General features: G+C 42.0%; 1 protein-coding gene across 10 annotated transcripts in view; it reads right to left on the bottom strand.

Annotated features, from left to right (window-relative positions):
* GRIA1 (glutamate ionotropic receptor AMPA type subunit 1) overlaps positions 1-16860 on the bottom strand; it is a 322279-nt gene extending 305419 nt beyond the window's left edge. For 5 of the 10 annotated variants that reach the window (XR_003119865.1, XM_025388301.1, XM_025388300.1 and 2 more), the window contains exons 1-2: positions 16326-16860; positions 13232-13369 (exon numbers count right to left, since the gene is read on the bottom strand). Coding sequence is in view for 8 of the 10 variants with exons in the window: in XM_025388301.1 (XP_025244086.1) it covers positions 13232-13369; positions 16326-16407 (220 nt within the window). In the remaining 2 variants the exon portion in view is untranslated. Of the gene's footprint in view, positions 1-13231; positions 13370-14982; positions 15116-15964 lie in introns of those variants that run through there. The other 5 variants (XM_025388306.1, XM_025388304.1, XM_025388305.1 and 2 more) reach the window with 4 other exon arrangements.
* Positions 16861-24824: the final 7964 nt, after the last annotated feature.

Genomic DNA, 24824 nt, shown 5'->3' with positions numbered 1-24824 from the left:
GGGGGTGGTTCTTGGAAGGGGTGTGAAGACTTCCATCAGCCCTAGGCTGCAAGAAACAGAGACATAAGTAGATGGATTTGCTGATCAGAAATTCTTCCATAACCCTAGAATAGTTGGTTCATTACATCAGAGTAGAAACCATCTTTTATTTATTTATTTATTTATTTATTTATTTATTTAATTAATTTTTTGAGATGGAGTCTCACTCTGTCTCCCAGGCTGGAGTGCAGTGGCTCGCTCTTGGCTCACTGCAACCTCCACCTCCCATGTTCTAGCAATTCTCGTGCCTCAGCCTCCCAAGTACCTGGGATTCCAGGTGTATGCCACCATGCCAGCTATTTTTTATATTTTTTAGTAGAGGTAGGGTTTTGCCATGGTGGCCAGACTGATCTCGAACTCCTGGCCTCAAGTTATCTGCCTGCCTTGGTCTCCCAAAGTGCTGGGATTACAGGTGTGAGCCACCAGGTCCAACCATATTTTAAAGTATTCAGAGTGATCTTGGAGTAAGGAAGAGGAGCTAGTAAGTGTAGTGTAAGTTAAATAATTTTCCCAAAGCTAATAAACTACTTGGAGTGTAAATTCCATATGGATGCTGTGAGCTTCCTGTCCCCCAACACTCTTGCTTTTCAGTGTCTGGAGTGAAGATTAAACAGAGGGCTTGCATTAGATGTTCTTTGCTCTCCCTTGTAGGTGTGACACTTCTATAGCCTTTACCAGATAGGTTAGGGATGCTGGAGCTTATCCTGCTCACTCACGGGAGACTCCTTTCTAATTAACCACCTCAATTAACAAATGGAGCTTGGCACAGAGCTAAGATGAAGTTCTTCAATTTAACATTTCCTTCACACATAATTTAAATCTCAGAATCCTTTTTATAATCACACACTTGGAAAGGGATCTAGAAGCCATCTAGTTCATTTTCCTCCTCTGTGAAAGAATGAATATATGCATGAACACACACACACACACACACACACACACACACACACACACACACCCTTCTTGCCATCCTAATAAGCAACAACTCTTGACTATTCTGGAGCCAGGCCAAGAAGTATAGCCAATTCCATCACCTCACTGTTAGGAATGCCCTAGCATACCTCCTCCTCTCTGTCTTGCTATGCTCAGTGGCTTCCAATGCCTGAGGCCATCTAGTCTTGGCAACGAGTGTATCTGCCAGCCCTTGACGTGCACATATGATGTGGTAGAGAGAAGCTAGCACCTGCCCTAAGACAAGTGAGTGACCTAGTTTACAGGGGTTATTCCAGGGCACCTCATTCTTCTCTGCCTAGACCAAGATTCTCAATCCAAGTTGCCCATGGGGCTGGGTTTTGACATTCCACAGGGGAATTTACTCTCATTTGGCTCTTTTCCAACTTTTATGTCTGAGCTCAAAAGTCACCTCCTTTGAAATGCCTTCTTTGACCACCTACTTCAAAGAAGGTGTTCTTCTCTACCATAGTGGTGATGTCACTACATCCTATTTTCTTTATGACCCTAGTAATGATCTCTCTCTATATATTTTATTTGTAAATGTATTTATTGTCTATCTTCTTAGCTATAATAGTGCTTCATGGAGACCAGGACCATGTCTGTCATTTCCAGTGTTCCCTCAATGCCTAGCAAAGTGCGGAACACACACTAGTTGCTTCTATTGGCCAGCTATTGCTGCAAAAAACCCATCTCCGATTTCAGTGGTATATAATATCGAGCATTTCCTATAGTACTCACAGATCTTCAGGTCAGCTGGGAGAGCTCTGCTTCAAACTTTAGTCTGTGGGCTGTGGGTTGACTGGGGCACTTCTACTTACTGTATTTATCTTTCTTATGAGACCAGCAGGCTCTCTGGGGAATGTTCTTCTCATAATCTCTGCTTGAAACACGTCTGCTAATATCTAAGTTGCCAGAGCATGTCACATGACCAAATGTGACATTAATAAAGCAGGAAGGTATATTTTTCCCCAGGAGTTTGAGGGAGAGATAAATAATTGCCAAACAATAATCCATCTACCACAGTGCTCCACAAATATCAATGACTGAATAAACAAATGGACCTTCCCCCAAATCAGTTGACCTTTGTAGCTAAACCGCTTTTCAACCATTGCAGTCCTGTGTCTCATCAGTGTTAGTCAGGATATCAGTCCCCTGTAAATGCATGACCTATGTAAAAGAACCATACTGCCCCGTTTGCCTTGGACAGGAGCCAACTTGAGATCTCTGCTTGTTTAACAGAAGTTAAAGCCTCCTTCATTTGATCCTGGCTCTCCCTGTCCCCTCTTCAGGTATAGGGAAGGTTTCGTTCCTGCCAAAAACTAGAGGGGATGGATCCAATTAGGAGAACCTACCATCTGGTGGTGTGGGCTCATCAGATTTGCAGCCAAGATTCCAACTGGGACTGTTAAAGAGTTTGTGCACAATAGCTTGAGTGTTTGAGTAGAGCAGGAAATGTCCTGGTCACTGGGACAGAGTATAGGTGCCTCAGGATCACCAGACAGTTTACAGCTGACAGCCCCAACATATTGTCAGAGTGGCCTGGAGAGACCAGGCTAGCACTTTCTAACTGTTCTGTGAACACAGGTTTGCTCCTGGCTGGACAGGGATTACCAAAGACCCCTGCAGCTTTGATTAACTCAGAAGCCTGAATTTCAGACCTTTTGCTTGTCCTGGCTTCTGATCTTGCCTTACCCACCAGAATCCCTTGTAAGTCCTTGTCTCTTTGGTGGCTCTTCTGGCTTTAGCATGCTGACCCTTTGTCTACATTGGTTCAGCCCCAGCCTGTCTGAATTTTCTTTTTTGAAAAGATGTGCAATAGGGGACATATATATATATAGATAGATAGATAGATAGATTAGATAGATAGATATAATATATATATAATATATATACATATATATGTATTGTAAATGTATTTATTTACAATAAATACATAAAATAGACAATAAATACATTTGCATCTATATATAGATAGTATACATATATGCTTAATAGGCAAAAATATATATATGTATCTGTTTTGCCTATTAAACATTCAATCTCCATTCTTTTGGTAATAGCATCCTGATTCTCTTTGAGGGAATTATTCCTCCCCCATGTTCATATAGTTTTGGTGCGCTGGCTTAAATCCACAATCCTTTGGTCCTTCTCACTACCCCAAGCTCTAAAAATGATGCTTTCACTAGGCCTATGTCAAGCAAAAGAATACAATATCCTGGCCACTGTGTTATATCCAGAAATGAGCATGTGTCCTAAGTTTTATCCAGTGACGTCAGGTCCAGAATTTTTGTGGAACTGATGAGAAAAGAGAAGTTTCCTTTCCACTGGACTTTTAGCCGGGCAGGTGAAGGTTGCCAGCAGTAGGATCTGATATGTGACACACCTATGCCTGAGAGCAAAGCCAGTTTAGAGAAAAGCTAAGCCAAAAAATCTAGAGGGCATGTCTCAGTCCTGATGACATCAATCAGTCCCTTAATTTGGCTATACCTGAAGTTAAAACTATCCAGTTAGTTGGGTTTCTGTCACTTGCCACCAAAAGGGTCCCAGCTGCTTACTGCTCAAATGGGCTTTCCCCCTTATTTCTGTAAACAGTAATTTCTTAAGCCAAAGAAAGTCTATGATCCACATATTTAGTCCATTTTCATGGACTGAATCATAAGTGAAAAGAAATGCTTTCAGACTTAGTGTTGCTATAAATTTAGATCTTGGATAAACTTAGCCTTAAGATTTCAATTTTCCCTATCCATAACATAGATTCATTTATGGGTAATGACCACCTTCCTAGGAAAACACTAAAAATTAATTAGTTACATTTTACTTGATGCTAATAGACAAGAAGCCTGGTTAATTATATTACCCTGCATTTGCCTAGCATATTTGACTTTTAAAACTCTTTCATACAAATAATGGCACTTGCCTGTTTTAATAACTTTGAGAATCAGGTATTAGCACCCCATATTATACATCTGGAAACTAAATCGGATATAAAAGCTTTTCAAGGTTATACAGTAAGTCAATGTCAGAACTCACATTAAACAAGTTATCTCAAGTTCTGCACATACTAGAAATTCTATTCAATTTCATAGGAAATTGTTCTACTGGGTTTATAGTACCCTTAAAATCATAACAAAATATGTACAAATGATTAAAATTTTATTGAGAGAATCATCACAGCACTGTTTTCAAGAAAAAAGGGAAATAAACTAGATATCCCATAAAAGGAGACAGCTTAAATAAATTAGGGTACATATGTACAGTGGGCTTTTATGAAACCATAAAAAATGAATGTGCAATAATGAAAGTAGCCTAAAGGTTATAATATGCAAAAAATCATGTCATAAGATAGTAATATAAATCTATTAATGTTTAAATTGTTAAGTTCAAAAAAAGGATGGAAAACGTATCCTTAGTACTATAATTAAACACATTTTATTTTGCTTGCTGTCTCTATTCCTGTAGCTTTCTTTAATACATATATTACTTTTGTAGACAAACTAAAGGCTATTCTCAAAACTTTATTTTCATCCTAGAGGTTCCACACAATGAACACATGGAAACATGCCTAAACATTGGGTATCAATTTCATTAGCCTCCAACTGCCTCATTAGCCCCAATTTTGCCTGCCTCCTCAACCTGGACCTCCCATGGCCCTGGGCTCCCCTGTGCTCTCTGGACAGTAGGCTGGGACACACCAAAGTCACAAGATGCATACAAGGCTCATACATCAATGGCAAACCCAGGGCTTGAATCAGAAATTCTTTATTTAGAAAATGGAACGTTATACCTTATTTAGGACCCTTCATGACAATAGTCAAGTGGGAGCTAAAATGAGCTTTCAATTTGACTTACACCTGGTTTTCACCCCCATAACTTTGCAGAAACACAACAACAGCCATCCATAGGTATTTACAGCACAGCCTGTTGGAACTCTCAAAACTCATAATTTCAAAAGCATTACTCCAAGCAGCAATGATTCAGGCTTATTCTTGTCACTGCCATTCATTCATTCATGCATCTAGCATCACTGAACACTATTCTGTGGTGGTGACTGTGATGGGAAGCTAAAGTAAACAAGGTCATTGACCTCACATTGCTTAGTCCAGTTGCGCAGGTAAGACAAGTGTTCAGCTGAGTAAAACCTGGGGATAAGCGTGACCATTGCTAGGGGGATGGTAAAAAGGGCTGAGGGGCAGAAGACCATGTGAATATGAAAGAGAAAAAAGGCTTAATAAAGAAGGTAAAATAAGAGCTAGAGCTGACCAGGACAGAATTTCAACAGAGCAGTATGGAAGGAGCAGTTTGTAAGTGCAAGTGAAGGAAATGGCAGTGTGAATTTGAAGACCACTGAGTTGTCTGGTTGGAACAGAGGCTGAGCTTCAGTGCTATGTATATCTTCCTTGTTAAAATAAATGAGGACTCTGAATGAATCCCTGCCTCCACACAGCCTCATCACTTCTCCAGGCACTGCACTGGATCAGCCTCCAATCTCCAGGAATGCCCATGGGCACACAGAGCCACATACGATGACAATGCACCCCTAAACCAAGTCATCAGCTTCCCTTTCCCTGGCCTCTGTCCCCGTCCTCCTGCCCATCTGCCAGACTCCATCCCAAACTGGAGATGGGAGTAAAGAAACAAGGCCATTGAAACACAAGCCAAACATCTTCAGGAAACGTGAATTTGGCAAAGTACTATCAAGCATCTGATTTTTGATGAGAAAACAGAAATCTAACCATGGCATGTCTCTGCTTAAAACTCTTCCATGGGCTCTTTAGTCTTAGAGCTAAAGATCAAAATCCATAACAGAGTCTACAAGGCCTGGCCAGGCCTCTGCCCAGGAAGCTTCTCAAACACTCCTCTTGTTCCCATCACTGCATCACCAAAGCCTTCAGTCCTCAGCTCAAGCACCTATTCATCCTCCTGCACAGAGCTGGTTCCTTTGAATATGCTTTCATGGAATCATGGCCCTTTCTTTCAGATTGTTTATTACAACCTATAATGATACACTCATTCGTGTGACCATCTAATGGCAGCCTCCTTTATTAGCTGGTGAGCTGCATGAGCACAGGGCTGCTTTCCAGTTTTGTTCACAATAGTAAGCACTCCATAAATATTTGTTAAATATTGAATGAATTCATCTGAGGCCCCAAAGTAGGCTTAATGCTTCAGCATTTGCATACAGAATGCACCCTGGATGTGCAACTTGTTGGAAGGGAAGTCTAGAGCTTTTAGACTCTTAGCTTGTTTAGGGACCCTCTCGCTAGCCAAAGGTAGAGAATTTCAATTAATCATATATCCCTGGTGTTTTCCATATGCTGCCAGCATAGAAATGCAGCCCCAGAAGGACTCTCAGAAACCATGAACTTCACTTTATAAATAAGTTCAGGGGAGGGGATGTTTCTCCAAGGTTACACCTAAATGATTCAAGAAGGTAGTCCAGCATTTGAATCCATATCTTCAAATCTCACCTCAGTGTACTATTTACTACATCAAACCTGCCATTACAGGCAGGTGTGTGTGTGTGTGTGTGTGTGCATGTGTGTGTACAAATATATACATATATATTTTCCCATCTACATCGTACCTATCTTTCCAAATTCAACTCAAATGCCCTTGCTTTATGAAACCTAAATCCCTCCAACTAAAGGTTTTCCTTCCTTCTTCTGAATGTGTGTGTATGTGTATGTGTGTGTGTGTGTATGTAAGAGGGAGACAGAGACAGAGAGAAAGAGAGAGAGAGAGAGAGAAAGAGAGGCAGATTTGGTTTATGCCTACTTCCTTTATAAGAACCTGAGCCCCTTAAGAGGAAAATCAATGCCTAATGCATTTTATTTTTCTCAATTTCTAGTGCAATGCCTTGTAATGAAAAATGGATTTCATCTCTTGCATCAGCTGTCACCAAGTTGAGGCCATGTTGAGATTCAGTGGGAAAAAATCTGTAATCAACTAATGCTGTCTGCAAAGGTATGGAATGGGGCAGTGACAGTGCATATCCCCATAGAAGGTGAAAATAAAAGGGTTTTGGATGAATGAATGAACAAATTCATGAATCTTACCAGTTTTCCAAATGTGCTATATGATCACTTTATCCTGAGTGTCTGAGAGGAGAGCAGTAAGCTCACTCATCCCAGCAGGATCTTCACACTAGTCAGGGAAATAAATGTTTACAAGGATTTTTCTCTCCATAAAAGCTGCTGATTATCAATATTATAATAAGAGCCAAGAGTCAATCATAGACAAATGTCAACACTTGTGTGCGTTAATGTAAGGACACGGGTGAAGATGGAGGAGCCAACATCAGACTGTAACATTAACCAGAGAACTGTAGACATCTGCCATGGAGCTGAGAACATAGTGTGGTGCAGGAGGCAAACTCCCAACTCTCCACCACATGGTAACAAGCATATGCAGCAGTGGTGAGGGGAGGCGAGGAGGAATATTGTGACTTTACCCACTCAAAATACCCTCCTCCCACTCCACAACCAAAATCTGCTCCACCCTTTAATGCCTGCTAAAGTTCCACCTTCCCCAAGAAGTTTTCATCATCCACAGTCATATCTTCTGCCTTGGAAGACTTAGCTCTCAAGCTTGAATCATAAATTCCACTGTGACACTTCTACTGTTGGGCAATTTCACTGCTATGGTACTTTTATCTGTCCATGTATTCATAGATTTTTCTTTTTTTTGAGACAGAGTCTCGTTCTGTTGCCAGGCTGGAGTGCAGTGGTGCGATCTTGGCTCACTGCAACCTCTGCCTCCTGAGTTCAAGCAATTCTCCTGCCTCAGCCTCCCGAGCAGCTGGGACTACAGGTGTGTGCCACCGTGCCCGGCTAAGTTTTTGTATTTTCAGTAGAGACGGGGTTTCACTGTATTAGCCAGGAAGGTCTCCATCTCCTGACCTCATGATCTGCCCGCCTTGGCCTCCCAAAGTGCTGGGATTACAAGCATGAGCCACTGCCCCTGGCCATAGTCATAGATATTTAAAGGGAGAAAGCTTATTGTGTTTTGGAGCCCCACAAACTGGCTTTAAATACTAGCTTAGGTTTTTATTTTTTGCATAATATAAAGACACAATCTCTCTCAGTCTCAGTGCCATCATCAACAAAATGGTGATAATAACCTTTCAAGATTGTTACAAAAACTTAAGACAACATATGTAAAGTATTTGGCACATAGTAGGTCTTCAAAATAATCCTTGTTTATCCCACCATCAGCCACCATTCTCTTCATTACTATATACAGACTAATTTTTTGAGGGTAGGAGTTATACATCTTTGGTGTCTTTTATTATTATTTTTGACAGGGTAAATAATAGATATTATTAGAACAAAATAATAAAATGATGAATGCTGACGATATAAATCAGGTGTGAGCAGATTGGCCTACTAACGGGCCTGCCCAAACAACATAATTCGGTTACTCTAGCAATCAGACAGGAAGTAATGGAAACTTTGGTTAACTTGAGAGTTTATGTATTTAAAAAGGGCAGCACTTCTCAGCTCTAGACAATAGAAGTTGAACAGGGATGTAGGTCCAGGGTTGCTTAATGCCCTAAGTTTTTTTTTTAAAGATGCCAGAAATCTGGATTTTTATGTCAAATATGAAAAAGCATTGTGTAGGTCAAGAAAAACGAATCTGTGTTGCAACTCGGAAGTTGATGAGCCATTCTCAGGCAAGAGCTAAGGCCATCTGTCTGTTGCCAGTCCCTAATGTCTTGTTGGGAAGACCCTGGGCTTCCCCAGTAGGTCCATAACAGAGGGCATCCCACTGTAGTTAGGGTTGTTACATTTCACCCATTGTCATTGAGGCTCTGAACATTTTTATGCTTTGTAGTTCCCTGACTCCTATAGACATTTATTCATTTGTATTAGGGGCATTTCCAAGTGTTCTCAACACTAAACTATAGATATACGTGGTCTTTCTGGCAGCAGTTTATATTCTGGTGGTGAAGCTAACCTATAAAGACACAAAACAGACAACATTGCAGTGCTATCAATCAGGGCTTGCAAACTCAATGCTTGCCAGAGCCAGCAGGTAAAGAAAATGAGAAGAATGGGCTTGTTGGGAAAGAGGCCATCTAGATGAGGTTTACTCTGTTCCAGCTCAGCAAATTGAGGCTACATAGACCTGGGCCCTAGTGTTGCCAGATATTTTAATATTTTAAAATAGTAGTCAAGACAAGATGTCCAAGTTTTAATGTGAAATTCCATGGTTTGTACACAGTGTGTGGGCCCAGAACTCAGTCTCTGTGCTGGAACTGGCTTGTGGATGGCTATATTTAGTGACCCCTTCTGCAGATAGATAACCCTATTTATCCTTGAGGCTCAATTAAATCACCACCTCCTAGAGACCAACTCCACTCTTCAAGGCATCTTTAATACTCCATACAAATTGCTGCTATAGCACTTGCAACATTACATTTTAATTTTCTTTGTTCAGAACAAAAAAAGTCTTACTATGGATAAAGTACTCCAGGGCAGGGAATGCAACTTACTGTTGTCTGCATTTGTAGCACTTTATATCATGCCTAGGTTTGGTTGAGGGCTCAAAAATGCTTACTAAAGGGATGGAAGACTTTTTAGATTAAAGAGTTTCTTAAAGTGTGATCCCATAATAACTGCTATAGAATTCCTCCAGGGCCTACTCTTGAATATCTTGATTCAGGAAGTAGAAAGTTCATCATGAGTCTTGCTTTAAACAAGCTCCCTGAGTGAATTTTATGTGCACTAAAGTTTGTGAACCTCTGGGCTAAACTGTTAGCTCTACAAGGAAAGAGGCTGTGCCTTCTTTCCTGGCCCTTATATTCCTAGCATCTGTCCCAGTGTTTGGCATGAAGTAGGCATTCAGTATGTATTTGCTGAACAAATGAATGAATAAATAGATGAATAAATTAAAAGGTAAGAATTAAGCTGCAACTATGCTACTCAGACCTCTAATGGTAATAATCTCAATCAGCATTTCATTTATTCCTTTATTTACACTTACCACAAAGGCACCAAGATAATCTGGGTAGCTGATCAGTAAATATCTTCTCTATGCACAATCTCCCCAAACCCTACCCCTGAAAGCTTGGAAGAGTGCTTAGAGATCCCAAGGCATTGGGTTGCTGATTCAATGGCTTTACTCTTTAATAATGGCAGACAAGGGAAGCAAGACAGATTGAACACAAAGAAGGCACCAAACTCTCACCTTGGCCAGTAGCAGTAGCCATAGTCCTCTTCTATCTTCCCTACTTTCCCTACCTTCCCTACCATACAACCGCCTCTTCTCATTTTCAGTCCCGTGGCTGCTAACATGTCTGGCATGAACAGTTCCCATTACACTTCCTCTCCCTTCCCTTCTCCACCCTCTGGTGGAGGGATAATGAATAGCAAAATGCAAAGGAAAAAATCAAATGACAGCAAAAATTATGAAAAAAACAAATAACATTAGTCATTTTCTAGATCTAAGACTGATGGGGCAGTTAATTTAAGGCAACCACTAATTCAGATTTGAAAAAAGCACAGCACAGAAAATTAAGTCTGAATAAGATGCTTTTCTTGTTTTCCATGTATCAGTAATGAGTGTATTCTTCCTAAAACCGCTGTGCTCCCACTGACATTTTCTACTCAATTCAAACTGGGACAGATGTAAAGTTTTCCCAAACCAGTGGGCTACAGCGAACATAGCCCTAAAGAGTTCTTAGCCTCACATGAAAATTAACAGAGGTTCCTCCAGCCAGTCTACCATCTCCACCTAAATTGCCCAGTACCCCCTTTGGGATCTGGGAGCTAAAGAAAAGAAACACAAGGTCTAAGCACAAAATAAGATTATTGCTTCTCAGATAATCCCCATAACAATGTTTCCCACTAGACTGTAAGTTACCTGAGAGCAAGGGCATTTTATCATCTCTGTATTTCCAATATCTTTTTCAGTTTATACCTTTGAAGAAACATTTAAAGAATTAACTAAACGAACAAGACAGGAATTCATGGAAACCTGTACACTAGTATATGGATGGCAGCATCAAGTTCAAGAACTCAGATTCATCCACTCCAGGTTAATTGACCAAAATGAACAACATTGTCTGTATTATATTTCCGCCTCCCTAATAAACAGTCATTAACCCTATTAGAGAGTAAATCTTAGGTTGCTGAGATAAAAAGACAGAAGCACCACCTTTTGCCTTAGAACCTTTTCTCCTACTTTTGTCTTTTATTACCTTACTGTACCAGTCAACATCTTGACACTAGGAGAGCGGTTCACATCTCTTTCAACCAAGACCTGCTGTAGACATTTCTCAGTAGCATGTGTGAATACACACACCAGCTATTTATTCTTGATCCTCTAAGCAAGTAATACAAAAGCTGTAAAGTATGACAAAAGCTATGGAGCCCTGCTCCAGGAAATAAATTAGCACATGTATATGCATGCAAACGTTTACAGATACACTGATGCCCACACCCAAATGCCCCTTCCAAAGACTCTGATCAAAGCCATATTAAAAAAAAAAAGAAAGGTTATCTGATAGCAAAATAGCTACTCAGTATTATTCTAGATTCCCAGAAAGATGGTTTCATAAAACTACAATTCAACATTTAAACTTCAGCTCTTTTTTTAAGGGTAGTGAGTAACGCAGTAGACAAGATTTTCAACCTCAGCATCACCAAAATGAAGAATTGCTATTTTATTTATTCAATGGACCAGTCCTGTGCAAATCACAGCTACAGTTTGAAATACTGTAAGTTTTTCTCCTTAGGTGCTTTATTAGACCTCTGCCTTACAAGACCCTGAAAATTCCCTTTCATTTCTTGGGTAATCCCACTAGTTGATTAGGTTACCATAAGAATCAGTGTATCTATCACAGTATCCAGGAACATGGGCCTTTGGGTCTCAAAACCACCATTTGCTTCCTGAGTAACCTGGAGCAAGTTATATAACCTGTTGTAGCCTCAGTTTTCTCATCTATAAAAGGAAGATAATGTCTAGTACTCTGCAAAGCTCCTGTGAGGATTAAATGAGCTAACACATGAAAAGCAATTAGTGCATTACATGGGCTGTAGTCAATGCTTAATACATGGTAATGAATGTGACTATAAATGACTATAAAGTATTTATCATGGTTCTGATGCACAGTAAGTTCTCAATAAATGAAATCTGCTATAATTATAGTTCTTGGAATTTGTATCAACATTATTTTAGGAGTGGTCTTAGGGATAGAAAGAATTCTGACTTCTCATTTTGAGACTTCAAAACAGCCTATTCGAATCACTGGGAACTCACCAGTGGGACTATGAGAAAGACACAAAGGAAATATGGTCCATGCCTTCCATCACAGACAGCTCAGCAGAAGTCACCAAGTCAACAGTGACACAGCAAGACTATTGTGCCAATTCAATCCAGTTTGGGGTCTCATATTGTTCTTGTGAATTCAGCTCACACTTCCCTGCCATAAATTTTTACTTGAGCTTAATCCCTGAAGGGAAAATGTGTTTCCTGATTAATTTTCATGCTTTCATCTGTCATAAAATGCCAATCATGTGAGCACAGGCTTCCTTTTCATTCCTAGTTGCCAGGAAAACTCAGAATGGTGTTCGTTGCCCACATTTTACAATGCATTCAATTCAGATGTCAGAGATCTATCTATCCCTTCTGCTTCTTGAGGCCACCTTTGTTCTGTTTGATGCTCAGTGACCATCCTACAAACTGTGTCTTAAACAATCAATCTTCTCAAGCCATTTAAAAAATGACCAAGGTGCCAAGTTTTAATAATTATTGATCACTTCCGAAAATGAAGAACCAGACATATACAACTTCTCAACTATTTTTTCTTATCAAGCTACATTCTGTCCATTTAACTTGTGGATAGGAAATGCCTTAAGCATTTTAGACCACATTTTCATAAACTCAGGACCCTTAATTCTATGTCTCTCAGAAGTTTCGTATGTGCAAAACTCTGAGCTGGACCAGAAAACCTCTGCAAGGTAGGGAAGATGCAGTCAACCCAAGCACCCATCGTGCTGGCATTTAAAGTTAGCTGACAGTGAAAAAGCAAATCCATTCCATGAAGCATTGCAGGGGCTAAAATGCCAACTGCTGGAATCACTCAGAAGCCTCTAGACATTTTTCTTGGAGGGCTTTCTCTTATGAAGACGAATGGCAACTGAAGTCATTTTTGCAACACCACCAGCTACCCACAGGCCCTCCTTTCATTGGTCTAGCGCAGAAAGACATCTCAGAAATAGAAACAATTACTTACATCTATAGGTCATCTCAAAGCTGTCACTGATGTTCACAATATCAATCTGGGGGAGCAGCTTCGGGGGCTCTGTGAGTTGCGACAAAGCAAATCTAAAAGCAGCATGTTCCTGTGACTGCTGGTTTGGAAATAATCCCCCTAGGAGAAAAGAAAATGCAACATGATATATGGGCTAGAGATAGGTTTTAGTTCCTCACAATTCACCCCGGATGAGTCCTCTTCTTCTCCCCATGCCAAACTCACTAGCTGTAGCCTTGAGCGGTAGAGATGAGAGTTCAAATAGACTTAACTGGATGCTGACACTTAAGCTCCTACAGATGAGCTTTTATGTGACAAGGGCCTCTAATATCTATTACTTTGCTCAGACATTTGATTGTGTACCCCTCAACTCAGCTAAAGTCAGAGAAAACAGGAGACTTGTGCTATTTCTCTTCCTCCTCCCTTGTGCAAACCACCTAGGAACTGCTATTCTCTTATATAAACATATACATAAGCCCCCTCACCCTCTTGTCATGTCTACTTTGTCTTATATCCACCCCATCTCTCACCAGAGAGCTTTATGGGAATTAGGTACTAATCAATGCTGCAGGGTGATTGAAATATAGCTCTGGGACCCTGTGGGCTTCTCCACTACTATAACTGTTTGCTTGGACACTTCTTAGTCTTTGGCCTAGCAAGACCTGCATGCAATCTAACTATTCTATTGCCCCTAAGGTTTATTATTCATTTTCTCTAAAAACACTTGTTTTTCTGCAAACAATGTTTTGCTGCTTCTTTCACCACTCATGATCCCAGTTACCTAGGAATGACTTGTTACATAAGGGATTGCCATTGTGTGTTTGCATGGTGGAACCTTGTGCTTCAAAGATGTGGGATCTTAGGAATCTCAAGAGGATACAAGCGTTCTATTCTAGTAAAAGGTATAGCAAAGTGCCTGATAGGGTGCCTGTTCCGAGAAACAAGAGTTCATGGCTTACCTTTGTATTTACTGTCAACATGTAAATCAATTACATTTCTGTGAATTAAAATCAGCCATTTCTAGAGACTGAACTACAGTGATGTTTACATAGAAGTTTATCTCAGATCTGACAGTAATCATAGTCCAAACACAATGCACTTCTAACTTCTTGTAGAGTGGGTGTTTATTTTTAAGAACCAATAAATGGATTGCAAGCCTTTTGTTACAGATCACACGAATAGAATCAAGTACTACCTGATGGCGATGATATTTTCAGCATTCTGTTCTATAATTTAATGCTTCAATCTCTGTTTTTGAAAACAGTAGCAATGGCTTTATCAGTTAAACAACCAAGGTAGGGCTAAATATAATTTTAAAAATCTGCAGAGATACATGAGAAAACAGCACATACACAAAACATTCTCATGCATTTATACCAGTTGCTATATATACAAATACACTAGACAAACACATCCCATCCACAAAGGATAGGTAGTATATAAGCACAAATGTAAACAATGCCACATGTAAGAGCCAGTGATTTCCACATGTACATGTGCCCCCATTTTAAAGAATACAAACAACAAAAAAATTATTGATTCTGATGCTCCCCCTTCCCCCCAGATGACCACACCCCAAACACTGCCCTGTCCCCTTTCTCCTCCTCTATAATGAATGAAAGAGAAGGGGTGGGAGGTTGGGGAGTAGAAGGCTACAGGCTGGGCTACAAGGGAAGTGTCTCCCCTGAAGGCAGGAAGTTTTGTGTGTAAGGCACTAGCACACAGATACATACACACTTCAGGATGTAGCTTAACAGGTGTCAGGAAACAAAGCAAGTTACTCCATGACCACTCCAAGCCGCCAGCTAGTTGGAGAGGCCGAAAGAGATGGGTACTGCAGCACACATATGCCTGACAAAATATCAATTGCACCATGTCCCCCCTCAAACACACACTCACAAAAGGGCACAAACTCCCAGTAATGCGAACTTTCCCTAGTGGAGCTATCTCCCTACCAGGGAAGAGAGACTAGAAACCAAACCAACAAAGATGCTTCCAAACACAGCAGCTTGCTTCATTCTGGGACACAAACGACACTGAAATCCTAGTCACACGGAAGCCCCAAGCCCTTGTGGACATGCTTTGTGGTTGGCGTTATTGCTCCTGTTTGTTTTGCTTTCCCTCATGATTATCAGGAGTAGCAATATCTGTCAGTTCCCTCAGAAATACAGGGAGGGTGGCGGGGCCTTTCAGAAGTGCAACAACTAAGAAGGGGAAATGGGGAACAAGAAAAGCATGCAGCATGTTGCAACCTGCCTCTAAGTTGAGAGGATGGAGCCCAGTAACAAGGATAACGGACAGCCAACAGGAGGAGAAAGGAGCATGTGTACGTACGTGTGTGTGCCTGTGTGTGTAAAAGGTAGACCTCTGTGGACAGGAAATCTAAGAGGAGGGGGCAAGGAAGGAACGGAGAAAAGGCAGGCTAGGAAGTTCCAGGATCGGGAGAGTGGAGACCACCAGCGCAGCATGGCAGACAGCAAAGGGAAGGCAGCTGGAGGAGTCCAGAGCAGGAGAGGGAGCCTACCCGCCTTGGAGTGGGGGCCTTCTGGCATTATTTCAGTGGCTGCAATATACCCAGCACCCCTCACTCCTTCTTCTAGAGGGTCTCTTTTCTGTCTCCTAGCAGAGAAAGCACTGCCTCCTTCAATTACATATATATGTGCATATGTAATATATAATCACACACGTGAAAACACACACACCATACATACTTACATTAAAAATGGAATCAAGCACCATCTACCAAGCAATACAGTTAACTCCTTAAACACCCACCACCCCTTTCAGCCTGATATTTTTTTTCCTCCAAAGCGATAGTTCCTCCATTTCACATGTTCTTGCCTGGAGTGCGAGTGGGATGTGTGTATGTGTGCGAACACTTCCCCTCTGCCCTCATCCGATCAGGAGAAGCCCCCTCCTCTGGCTGGCAGCCCAAGTCTCCCTTCTGTTACTGCAGCACAGCTTTAGGGAGCCAAGCACAACAGTCAGTATCGGGGAGGGGGTACACAACCCCTACGCCCCAGAAAATCCCTGGCCAGACCCAGAAAGTCCCTCCCCAGGCTGCCCCCTCACTCACCGATCTGGATATTGTTGGGGAAATTGGCACCTACTACCGCGCCTAGGAAACCGGTGCAGAAGAAGGCAAAAATGTGCTGCATATTCCTTTTTGCATTGGCGAAAAAGAAGCCCAGGTCCAATCATAGATTTGGTGTTTCTCCCCCCTTTCCCTTTATTCTTCTCGCTGTTCTGCCTGTTCTTTTCCTCCTGCTGTTCCTTCCTTGCTTGCTTCCTTCCTTCCTTCAGTGAGGTTTGTCTGTTTCCCTTGGAATCGGAGCACTTAAACTGCAGCGTTAACACCAACTGACAGCCAGATTAACTGAGCACGGGAAGAGAAGCCCGTCCTCATGCTAGCTGGAGCGCTGGCTCCCCCTCTCCTTCTCCTCTCCCCTCGCAGCCTGCCTCTCTCTCCCTCCCTTGCTCTCTCTCGCTCTCCCCCTCACACTCACACAGGCAGTAAGCTCTATGTTAATACCCACCGAGCCAGCTTGGAGTTCCACAGCCGACCTTCCTACTTATTCCCCCTGCCTTCCGTCCTCACCTTAACCTCCTTTCTGTGTGTGAAGAAAGGTTGGGGGGGCGGGGAGGTGACACGTGGCGCTTGGTCCTGGAAGGGGCAACCTCGCAGTCCTCTTTACCCTCCCCCGCCTTTCTGAGCTCTCTCTGCCCCCTCCCCCAGCCCCCAGGCTGAAGCTGCTGGGAATGTGGGTTCAGCTGTAAGTCAGTAGGTGGCAGGGGGTCCCCACAATAGTCCTCAATCCACCAGCTGCTTGATCTAGGTCACTTTTTCTAGGAGTCCATGGGCTGCGCTGGATATATCTCCTGCACTCCACTGGCCCAATTATTCCTACAACTAATTCCTGAGGGAAAGACCCTAGAAATCCCTCCTAGGAAATTTAAAGGGAAAAAAAAAGGCTTTCTCTCTCCTAATGGAAGGAATGACAGATAGACAAACAAGGGAGGATCTGGAGTGATTGGCAGGTATTTTGACCAGATATTTGATAGTCCCTGTCTACCTTTACAAGTGAAATGGTGGTCTCTTTTCAATCCTAGGCATTTAAAATGGGCCCCTTTCTCCCTTTCCCTGCATTCCACAGGAGTCTATAGCATCAGAATCGTGTGGGTGTACAATAAAGACTAAGGATACTTACACAGAGCAATTACATGAGTCATTTTGCAGGGATTCTAGTGAGAGGATTCAAGCTTCTTTCAGTTCTCTCTGGATGCTGGTCGTGTCTGGTGTAAGCTGGAACTTCATAGACTCTCCTGGACCAGGGTTTCTGCTGAAATAACCTGTAGAGAGATCAACTGTGTTTGGGAGAACAGTGTTAAATGCAAAGCAGCAGCCACTAGCAGCCACAGAATACAGTTTTTGAAGGAACTTTACAGTTTTTTATCCATCTATCTTCACTCCAATCCTGCAAAGTGGCCATGAGCCCTGTTTTACAGATGAAAAAGATAAGGCTTCTGGGATTAAGTCATAAAGACACAGACCTACTAAGATGTATAGTACAGCCTACACACTTGAGTGCTATGGCCATTACCAGTTGACTTACCGCCCTGGCCAGGTCTCCGGTCCAACAGGAGATGATCCGGGAAAAGGAAAGTCAACCTTGTCTTTAGTAAGAAAGAAATAATAGACTTTGGTCTCCATTTTGCTTTGCCATATGAATAGGCCATTTTATCCAGAGACTCTTCACTTCCCTCACCAAGACTGTATATCATGTGGACTTGAGTGACAGCTACAAGGACTGGAATTTGTAAAAAAATATCTGACCACATACAATGAAGCCCCAAAATAGGAAAAACCTGGAGGTCAAATGCTTTGTGATTTCCTATGCACTTTCAGATATATTAATTAATTAGCTAAAATAATTTTTAAGGCTAATGTTTATTCACTATTTTGAATGTGCCAGGTAACATGCTAGGCAATGCATCTGCATCATTTACTTGTACAATACCTGTGTAAGTAGCCTCATGCCCATTTTATAGATAAAGAAACAGAGGTCTAAAAATTCACCCAAAGTTTTCACTGCTAATGAAATAGATTGGTCATTTAAACACAGTAAACACCACCATCAGGCCCCAGCTCTTAATTCTTAGGCTCTAACAGCAGCAAGCACTGGGTGGGAACCTTCTAAAGGTAGAATCAGCATCAGCATAGGAAGATGAGAGAACAGAATCAGGAAAGATCACTTCTAAGGTCTCAGCCAACATTAAGAGTCAGTGATTTAATGATTCCATCTTTTAATTTCTCCATTTTCATTTTTGGTATCTTACTATTTTGAATAGTACCTGGGGATCTTTTAGGTTCCTTAAGCTTTGTGCCTGGTAATAATAATTATCAGGCTGTCACTAAAGGCTTTACACCTCGCAGTCACCTTTTAGAGGAAGTTCTTTAGGCCCTTCACAAGTGAAGCCTCAAGGCCCCCTGCCCCCCGTATTAGGTAAGAATTGTTTTGCATACTTTGTAGGAGGAGACTTTTAATGGAGTTAAAAAGATAAATTTTCCATGGTCATTATAACTCATGTAGTCAAGCAGATCTTCCTAAAACAGAGGTCTACATCACTGCCCTGCTCAAGTATGGTCAATAGCTCCCCTCAGTCTATTAAATACATAGGTGTTCACTGATTAAATACAGAAGTTACATATTTCAAGTGTAGGCATCTAGGTCAAACTACATTAGGTTCAACTGTTTATGCCACGTTTCTTTATAATTTTCTTCATTTCAAATGTTGGTGGGGAACCTATTCTGTATCTCACAGGGTGCCAGGTGCTGGGTGATATGAAGAGGAATCAGACACAGTCTCTGCATCAAGGCAGGTGAATGAGGCAGAAGAAGAAGACAGATGAACCTGGACAACTTTCATCCAGAAAGACCATGACCAGTGCTCTAAAAGATGTAAACACAACAGTGGGAGAACAAAGAAGGATGCAACCAGTGTGTCTGTCTGTGGGGATCCAGCCAGGCTTCAAAAGAGCTGAGTTGTGAAGGATGAGGAAATTATAGGCAGTAACTGAGGACTGGGAAGGACATGCAAACCAAGGAAAGAGCCCCAGCAAGGGCTGGAGGCAGGAAAGAACACCACGTGTTCTGTAAGCCTGGAGCCGGCAGTGCATAACTGGGAAGAGTATACTGGGAAACATGGAACTTAGAAGAGGTCAGCATCAGGATTTGGAACCCACTGAATTCCTGGCAGCCCATGGTGAGCCATGGGGCATTTTTAGTATGCTAGTTCGAATAGCAGGCATGTGCATGAGAAAGAAAAGGTTGACCACTGGTAGAAGGTGATTTTCTCATTTCCTCATCCTCAAAGGTTAGAAGTACCTACCGAACAGCTTTGTTTCCCTTTGACATCATCCTTTATTAGCTCATCATGCTGTCTTTCCTTAGAGTCCCCAATCCTATTTGCCATTCCCAGTATCAGTTTTAAGAGTGGCTAGATGATTAGCTTAAGACAGTGGTTCTCAACTGGCAGCAATTTTCTCCCCCAGGGGATATTTGGCAAAAAAGTTCAGAGATGTTTTTGGTTCTCACAACTATGGAAGCGTACCCCTGGAATCTCATGGGTGAACGCCAGGGATGTCACTAAACATCCTACAATTCACAGAGCATCCGCCCCACAAAAAAGAATTATCTGGTTCCAAATATAAATAGCATTGAGGCTAACAAACCTTCCTTAAGGGGACTAGTGATTTGGTATGCCAGGGACTAGGCACCAGGACCCTGCAGCCTCCCTCCCATTATATTACACTGAAGAAAAATTAAGTTGATCATCTTTTAAGACTTTTCACATTTTAAAGTGGAGTATCTGAAGATGGGTGCTCATTAAGGTCCAGCAGTTAAGCATCTAACGGAGGAAATCCAGGCGGCTGACATCCCATTGGAAAAGCCCTCTAAATGCTGCTCAAATTGTGCTCTAGAGACAGCATGGCACCTACTCCTCAAATTAATTATGACCCATCCCAGCTCATATTTTTGGCATACTTTAAGTCCTCTTACCATGTAGCCAAAACAGTCTAAGATTTACTTATTTTGGCTTTGTTTTGACACTGCAAATCAAGGAGAATGGTGTTGGACAGAGATTACAAATGCAAATGCTTCCTTGAGCCAGGCAGGGAAATGAATGAAATGAGCCAAGTTGAGGAGAACGGGGAAGACAAACAGAACTAGAGAGACTGCTCCCTGTTAAAGGTGGCCACAGGGACTCAATAGCAGCATATTATTACCATGAGGAATTGTAGGCCTAGGGTGGCTAGATCCTAGGATTCTTTTTTCAAGGAAAAGTAGAAATATGGAATATATATATATATATATATTCCATATATATGGAATATGGAATATAGTGACATCCCTGAAATATGGAAAAATACATATATATATTAGGTGTACCTTATTGCAAGTTTAGGGAAAAAAGGGGTAGGGTAAGACTAGTGCCTCTGAGCTTGATCTGACTGACAGGCCACAGAGTACCAGCAGAAGCCCGGAGACAAGAGTCCAACTACTTCTCATGCCCAGTGTCAATCTAGAGGCCAAGTCCATTTCCTCTACAAGGCTGTTTCCTCATCTATTAAATGACAAGATTAGATGTGGTGATGGCTACAGGCCCTTCTGGTTCTGACACTCTGTAACTCCATTTGACAGCAGGGGCTGGGGTAAAGAAGAGAAAGGACAGGTGTCAGGTCTGGGGAGGCCCTTTCTCTCCTCTACCTCCTATTACCTGTGACAGTGGTATTGGCAAGTTCCTTCCCTTCTTGGACTAGTGTCTCCATCTGCAAAATATGGGTGTTTCACCAAGGTTTCTTCTGGCTTTAACATTTTAGGTTTCTAGTGTAAAGCAATGCAAGGGGGGGACCATCAAATTTATGATCTGAGAACAGACTGCTGACAGCTAAACAATTGGCAAAAACGCGATCTGAGAGAGGGTGCCTCTGTGGCTTTAGGAAGGCCTTATTTTTAAAGATGTTTAAAATAATAATAATAATAACAATATTTTTCATGTTTTCTAGCACAATTCATACAGAAGGCTCCCAAAATAATCCACAGACTGTGTGTGTGGCAAGAACACACCCCAAAGAATGTAATTACCCACCCTGGAGTTCTGCCAGGTTTAACAGCATTTTCTATCTGCTTTTTTTTCCTTCTTCTTTCAGTCTTCCCTCCCCTTCTCACACAAATGACAGCATTTTCATAAGCCCTCAGCATTACTAGGTAATTAGGGAGCCGTGCAAATTCTGGAAAACACCCTGGGGCAGGATCAATGCCTGAAAAAAAAAAAAAAAAAAGGTCTATTCCACAGGGAAGCGCCTACGCAGCACCATTGTTACTGGTAGAAATTGGAGGCACTGACTATTCCTCTAAATCAGCAATGCCTTCAGAGAGGCCACCTGGGGCCACACTCGCACGGGCGGGCGGCCACCATGCAGTATTGGCACCAGCTCTCTCTCTCACGAGAGGTCCTGCAGCTCATCTGGCCCTGGTCTAGGAGACAAGAGAGCTAGACCTTCACTGCCATCCTCCCCAGATGGGTGGTTCTGGATGAGCTATTTAACCCCTTTGTCTTGGTGTCTTCATCTGGGAAGTGGGGATAATGAGAGGGTATACCTTGTGGGGCTAGAGAGGGCATTAATGACATGCTCCATGTGAAGGACCTGGTGAATCTCCAAACACTCAGAAAGGACTCTGCCAGCCGTTCCTGTACAGAGTGAAATGTTATTATTTTTGTTTTGAGTCCAGAGTCATCCTGGCATTAGAGTCCTTCCATGGGGTTCCAATCCACTTCAGAAAGCTTCTCCTATAGCTCAGTATGCCAGTCTTCTATTAAGCCTATGTCACTTCCCCCACCCTCAAAATATCTACCCATCAGGATACACAAACTTCTGCTGCTGCTGCTGCTCCTCAATCTGCTCCTTCCCTCATCCCTCCAATCTCCCTACAAGACACCTTCACTCACCCGGTTGTCAAGCTAAGCTAAGAACTCCACCTCACACCCATCAGCAAACTCTATGGGCTGTACTTTAACAATATAGAACCCAACCACTTTCCACCGTCGCTCTACTCCAGGTCACTCATTCTACCCATATCTCTCAATCTTTATCAACTCCTTATTTCTACTCCTTTCGTGCCCCCTCCCCAGCAACATAATTTGCTCTCTATATAGCCGCCAGAGTGAAATTTTTAAAAAGAAAAGTCAGACATTTTTACTCTCCGGCTCTAAAATATCCCAGAACTTCATATCATATTTAGAGTAAAGTCTGAAATCTGGCAGCTGACTGCCTCTTTCACTGGTATCCTGTACCCCTCCTCCCTGGCATCCTCTGCTGCAGTCACACTGGCCTGCCTGCTGCCCATTGGACACACTAATCACCATCTTGTCCCAAGACCATTGCACTTGCTCATCTTTCTGCCTAGAAAGCACCTTCTGTAGAAATCTGCATTGCTTTTGCTCTCACTTCAGGATCTGGTTGGAAGTCTCTTACTATATCCAGCCCACCTACTGCCATGGTTTTTATGTCCCTTACCCTGCTTTTCACTTTGCAGCATTTGTCACTACTTATGGTACATAGTTTATCATTTGATCCATTACTAGAATGCATCTTATCCACTCCAGCACTTAGGACAGCATCTACACACAGTGACTTCTCAATAAATACATGTTAAAAGGATAAATGGATGGTCCTTATTATTCCCTGAAGTACCTTTATTTCTCTTGATCACATTTTCATTTTTTAAGATCCAATTCAATTCCCATCTTCCCTACAATGCCCTCCCATACTGATTTTGGCCTCTCGGAGTATCTGTATTACTGATTTTAATTGACATTTAACTTGACTCTTTCCACTTGATTTTCAGCCCCTTAGGGGTCAGGAATTATGATTATAATGTGAGCTAATTTTTTTTTTGAGCACTTACATGTGTCAGGCACAGTGCCAGGCTACATAACTGCCTCATTTTGTGTGATGTTCACAACAACTCTCTGAAGTGTGAACACTTATTATTCCATCTACAAGTGGAGAATAAAGGGTTAGGGATGTTATGCTACTTGCTCAAGCTTATAGAGCTATTTAGAGGTAGGGCTGGAATTTCAACCTAGATCTGCCTGGCTTTCAAGGCTGGTTCTCCTAACCACTTTTCTATATTGTCCCAAGGGACATGGTAAATTTGGTAAAATCAGTTTGGTAAATTTGCACTGCACAGGCGCTTGCAATATGTACAACACTTCCAGAAAGGTAAAGGGCCTTGCCTGGGGACACATGGCCTAGCACCAAGAGTTCTCATGTTTAAAACCCCACCCTGTAGTGGCTCACTATTCTCAGGAAGGAGCTCTGAGAAGCCATTCAGAAAGCATGCATAAGACTCAAAAGATGAATGTATTTCAAAAAATGAATATGCCTTGAAAGAGAAGAAGAACCAATGTTCGTCTCCCCACATCCTGTAGCCTTCTTTGATAGAGGCCAAACAGTAATTGTGGTGCTTCTTGTAGTCTCCACCCACCCTCGTGGCCAAAGGAAGATTTTAATCAGTTTTCAGGAGACTTGGAACATAAATGATTCTAATTGACTGTCATATTTCTAGTATTAAATTTTGCTGCTTGCCTAACCTCTGGCCTCTCCTTTATTACTCTAAGGGAGACAAAATCATGCAGAAGAAAAATAGAAAGGCTAGAAATCGGACATTTCTTACATGAAAGAGAAGCAGGTAGAATGACAAAGTGGGAAGACATTTTGAGATCCTGGAGTCCAGCACCTTCAATTTAAAAATGAAGTAGGATCTCAGGTTAAGTCATTTGCCCTGGACTACCCAGCCAGGTAGCAGCAGATCAGAGACTTGAAGCCCAGGCTCGGCTGTGTGAGTGGTATTGTTCGTGTTCTGTCACAGTGAGACCTGATGCGAGGCTCATTTAAAGGGGTCAGAGTAATAGCTACAAAAACCTACAGCTTACAGAAACACAAGGGAAGAGGCCTAAGTTAGATCTTTTAACAAGAGAAGGGGCCTAAGTTCAACAGATCTTTTAGAAGAGGCAGATGGAGTCCCTGGAGAATGTGATCTGTCCACCATTCCATAGCTCATGCAGTAAGTTTTCCACGAAAGACTTCTGACATAATATTTCAGCATAACAGACAGGGAAGGCCAAATGATTAGGCTACACAAGACTTGACAGTTTGACTGGCGAATAACTCTTATGTAGGAATACACACAGGCAAGAGTTTGTAGTGTTCTTAACATAGACTTCTAAATAAAGCTTACCTCTCCCCTCCTCTATGCATCACCTTGCATTCCTGCTTTCCTCGCTCTTTTCATCTTTTGTGGACCCTTTGGATAAAGTACTTCCTGAACTCCTCATTCCCCATTCCCACCCTTCTTCTATCCCAATGACTGGTGAGGTGGCTTCACATCTTTAGGACCTGATTCAATACCTGCTTTCTCTGAGGTGGCCACCATGCTCCACCATCCCATTTCCATTCTCTGAGTTAAGCAGAAATAGCATCTTGGTTCTTGTAGAATGGAACAGTGTG

This window comes from Theropithecus gelada, chromosome 6, assembly GCF_003255815.1.
Source record: "Theropithecus gelada isolate Dixy chromosome 6, Tgel_1.0, whole genome shotgun sequence".
Lineage (NCBI taxonomy): Eukaryota > Metazoa > Chordata > Mammalia > Primates > Cercopithecidae > Theropithecus > Theropithecus gelada.
This window is presented reverse-complemented; position numbering and strand designations above follow the sequence as displayed.